Consider the following 5,000-nt stretch of genomic DNA (forward strand, 5'->3'; position numbering starts at 1 on the left):
CCGGGTCGTTTTTTTTAAAAAAATTGGATTGGGTTTAAATCAAAAATTTGTTCTTGTGATTATAAATGTAACAATGAGTTAGTAACAAAATAAACACCTGCAACTGGATAAATTTGATCCAGTTGAAACACACTCCAGCGGCAAGCTCTACTCCCCCTTTAGACCATCTCCAACCACCCTCCATATCTCCAAAATCTCCAAATTTGACCCTCCAAAAATTTGGAGGGTGGGGAGAAAAAATGGAGGGTCTCTCCATAATACTATTCATGGGTTTTTAATTACAATTTTGCCATTTTTAACTATTTGGTTTCTTAAAAATTACCACTTTGCCATCCTTCTTATTAATTTAAATTAGATGTTTAATTTCAAATAAATATAGTTAAAAAATTATTAATCTAATATTTAAAATCATTATATATTTGGAAAGGGCTCGTTGAGATCTTTAAAATGAAACTAAGATTAATTTATTTTAGTATTATTATAAAATTATTAATTTTTAAATTAAATAAATAAGTATCAGACATGAAATTTTAAATACGGGGATCTATTTAACTTGCTCCATAAAATAATACAAGTATAAATTACGAATATGAATTTCCCACTGGAAATCAAGGAGGATTTTCTCAATTTGCGGGCGAAGCTGGTTCTGTAGGAAGAAATGAATATGGTGGTTCTTCGAGAGATCGGGATGGAACCGGTAGTTCTAATGATAATGATCTGCCAGAATTTTAATTGTCTCTTATCATATTTTATGTTTGAGGTTTATGTTTGCGACCTAATGATCTGCCAGAATTTTAATTGTCTCTTATCATATTTTATGTTTGAGGTTTATGTTTGCGACCTATGTTATGTTGTATTAGAGGTTAATATTTGCTTTCTTGTTCTATCGATGTATGCTTTTACTGTTATTTTAGAATTTCTTCTTTTTTAATATGTTGTATGACAATATTAATATTGGGTTCATTTTAAAGCTCTCATCGACACCTTTATAATGTTATAATTTTTTTTCCAAATAAATTATTAACAATAAAATTATTAACGTAAACTATATCCAACATTATTTAATTTATATGGCTTTTTTGACAAAAAAATAAATAAAAAGAAAAACATTTGAAGCGTGTGGGTTGGAGCAACCCTCCAAATTTCACATTCTAAATTGGAATATTCCTAGAATATTCTAATTTGGAGGGCCAAATTTGGAGGGTATGGTTGGAGATGCTGTTAGTGCAAATAGCCACGACAAACTATTGTCCTCGCTTCGCAATTTTACCCCAAACATACTTCACAAAGTAAATACATAATATCTCCATAAGGAGTAACTTTTATCAATCGTCGTCTTCACTGTAAAGGATCCTAACAATTTCTTACTTCCGCCTCTTTTGATGCGCGGAACCGGATCCAACCAGCCATTTTGGTGAACTGAGACAGTGAAAGATAGCAGAACAGTTAACAGTGTCCAAAGCAAAGAGAGAGGAGAGAGAAATAGAAAAGAGAAAAGAGAGAAATAAAGAGATCTGCTCACTTCTATTGAAACTACTCGATGCATTGCCACTCTGAATCCAGCTCCTAAGCCTCTCTGGATAAAAAAGCAGAGATTTTTCTGGTAACTCCTATTTCTTCCAAAACCCATGATTTCTTTTCGCATGTAACTGTCAGAGATTTTGATTTCTGATATGGGTTTTAAATGTTTAGATAGAAAATGGGTTTTATTCTAATTTTTTTTCCAACAGATCTGTTACTTTAAATTAGAGAAAAATAGCCGCTCATGCTCTAATGTCTTAATTGGGTGTATCCTAATTTGAACACATTTGGTCAGAAATTACTTAGTTTGGATGTTTTCCTCTTAATATACTATATTTCGTGATCTGGGTTCTCTTAAGATCTGTTTTACAATTACTTGATTTGTTAAGTCTTTTGTTTGGTTACTAAATCTTTATTAGACCTCAGCAGATTAGCTCAAACATGAACAGATTTATTCCAGCTTGGAGAAGAACTGAATCTCTTCTAGTTTCCACATATTTTCCTTCAGTTACTTCTGTTCTAATGTGTCTTAATTTCTTTTCTTGAAAACTTTAGGACTCTTGCGGTTACCCGGACTGTGTTTAATCCGAAATAGAAATTTGTCTTGGACTTAGTTCTTTATTGAATTGGCACTAAAGAGGATGTCAACACTGCTTCATCATCGCGGATTAACCAGCGGCAACAGCGATAGGGAGGCATTTGACCAGAGTTACACGGAGGACTCCTCTACAAATGGATTTGTAGTAGATCCTACAAATCCCACCGGAGTTTCTAGAAGCCATAAAAATCTATTTCTTTTCCTCCTCAAGGTAGCTCTCGCTCTTGTTGTTATCCTCGCTCTTGTTAGCTCACTCTACTGGACAGTTGGTTTCTCTACATCATCACATGATATAATCTTCAGAGGCTACCGGAGACTTCAAGAACAACTAGTTGATGACCTCTCAGAGATTGGAGAGCTTTATTTGGGCGACTCAAGATTCAAAGAGGTGGAATTTTGCCCACCAGAGTTTGAGAATTATGTTCCATGTTATTACAATGTCTCGGAGAATTTGGAATTGAGAGATTTTGATGGGTTGTTTGAGTATGAGCGGCGTTGTGGTAAGGGGATGCCAAATAATCAGAGGTGTTTAGTTTTACCTCCAAAAAATTATAGAATTCCGCTGAGGTGGCCGACTGGGAGAGATTTCATTTGGAAGGAGAATGTGAAGATCAAACGCCACGAGTTCTCGTCTGGGAGTTTGACCAAAAGGTTATATGATTGGCTTAATCTATAGTATGTTGCTGTATTGTCAATCTTATTAATTTCCGTTGTCTTTCTCTAGAATGATGGTGGAAGAAGAACAAATTTCATTCAAGTCTGATTCCTTTATGGTTGATGGAGTGGAAGACTATTCACATCAAATAGCAGAGATGATTGGGTTAAGGAATGAATCAAATTTCAACGAGGCTGGGGTGAGCAGTTTTGTGCTTATCATGATTATATTTAATTTTAAAATCCGCGTCATTTGAAGTTTCCACAAGGCGAGAGAAAGTATTTAAAAAATTGTTACTTGAATTCGCCTACTAGGATCCTGTTTATTTTGATTTTGTTTTTGAAATAACCAAAGATTAGAAAATGCTTGATGACTCGACTAGATTCTTTTAAACTATGTAATTATGTGATAAAGTTACATTCAGATTACGTACATAGTCTTAGCTGTGTATGAAGAATGCCATAGTATATATCAATATTAATAAATTCAACTTCTAAATAGTGTTCTTTCCGATTTAGATGTTACCATGTTCCGTAAGGTAATTCTTCATTTATGGTTTTCTCATATTATTCTTCATATTTGAATGGCTAAAATCTAAATATTACAAAATATGTATGTCTTAGCTTTTAAATCATATCTTCTGAAATTCTTTTAACTGCCACCATGATGTTTCTTTCTTAGTTATCATGATCTACATTTTCCTGACTAGTAAGTCAGAAACATATGGTTATCAAAGTGCCTTAATCTTATATTCTTGGAATTCTTTTAACAGATTAGAATCTTGAATATGCCTCTAGGAAGGGTGTGTATGAATATTCTTACTTGCTTAATGACGACTTGTTCATTAATTTCCCTAGGCATAGGCTTGTTTTAAAAATCATTCTCCCCCACCATTTATATGAGGAATATACTCCTTCCCATAGATGTTGGGAACATTAGACACTACATCACGAACCACGATTTGAGTTCAATCGTCCTAGATTCGCTGTGGAACACGACCCGATTCACCGACTCTAGCAACCTGATTTAGAATTCAAACCAATTAAATTTAAAAAAAAACTCTTTCTCAAAAGAATGAGCAACAAAAAACATGAAAAACTAAGCAAATAATGTATGCATACCTCAATTGCTACATGATTATTAAGGTTCTTTTACCATTACTGATATCAACTAGTGTATTTCTTAAATTTGACTCTTGCAAGACCTTTGATTTATCATCTAAGAACCGAATCTAAAATGTACCACGTTCCCTAGCGTAAAGTATAAGCCTCCCCCTCATACCCAATTCCTAATGAGTAGCATACCGTGCCCCCGTTCCCATCCAGTGCACCAGAATGAACCAGGTTCCATGCAACTTTGCTCCTACTGTGTTTGTAGACGTATTGAGAAGAGGTATCTGTGGGTAAAAAGATTGGAAGCTCGAACGATTCTGCCTCCTAATGAGCTTTCTTCATCTACTCTAATGTTTTTGTTTGTATTCTTGGACTCCTCTTGTACTTCTTGAGTTACTTTATGTTCTTATAGATCCATCCAAAATTAAAGCTTCCATTAATAGTGAAGTTTCAAGTTGAAAATATATGCAACTTGTGTGAATATCACCATGGTTATTCTAATTTTTGACGAAAAAAATGATGACCAACTGATATGAGTTTGACTTTTTTTCCTTCTTTAATTGCTATTGGCGGACTAGATATTTCCAAATATTAAAACTCATTAGTTTGTTTTCTGCACATTCCCATTCAATCATTCACTTCATATGTTCATGTTGTAAGCATGTTAAAGGTTGTCAATATTAGGTCTGGCAGGCCTTTTACAAGGTAAATGCTATAACTTATCTTATAAGTCATGTTGAGTCAATCTGCTCTGCGGGTTTCTGATATTCTTTTTAGTTCATATGTTCGCCATTGTTTCGGTTTTCTTCTTGACAATTATAGAGAGCTGCAACAGATATATCTGTTTAATTATAATCACTCAAGCTTTGTAATTAAGTTAAATATAATTTTAAAAAAATCTGTATTTGTTATACTTGGTAGAACGAGTTTCAAAAGTTTATCATTTTTATCCCTCTCAAGTATATTCAGGTACTTAGTTCTAACTGATTGTAATGTTCAATCTTATGTCATAGATAAGAACCGTCCTAGATATAGGCTGTGGCTTTGGTAGCTTTGGAGCACACCTTTTCTCAAAAGAACTTCTTACTATGTGCATTGCTAAGTATGAGGCCTC

At 33.8% G+C, this 5,000-nt stretch overlaps 1 protein-coding gene across 1 annotated transcript in view; it reads left to right on the forward strand.

The window, feature by feature from the left end:
- LOC109833965 (probable pectin methyltransferase QUA2) overlaps positions 1,295-5,000 on the forward strand; it is a 26,639-nt gene continuing 22,933 nt past the window's right edge. The window contains exons 1-4 of the mRNA XM_020401850.1: positions 1,295-1,603; positions 2,077-2,770; positions 2,844-2,973; positions 4,900-5,000. The exon at positions 4,900-5,000 is cut by the window's right edge and continues 140 nt beyond it. Coding sequence (XP_020257439.1) covers positions 2,163-2,770; positions 2,844-2,973; positions 4,900-5,000 — 839 coding nt within the window. The 5' untranslated portion in view covers positions 1,295-1,603; positions 2,077-2,162. The remainder of the gene's footprint in view (positions 1,604-2,076; positions 2,771-2,843; positions 2,974-4,899) is intronic.

The sequence above is a fragment of the Asparagus officinalis genome, chromosome 3 (assembly GCF_001876935.1).
Source record: "Asparagus officinalis chromosome 3, Aspof.V1, whole genome shotgun sequence".
Taxonomy (NCBI): Eukaryota; Viridiplantae; Streptophyta; class Magnoliopsida; order Asparagales; family Asparagaceae; genus Asparagus; species Asparagus officinalis.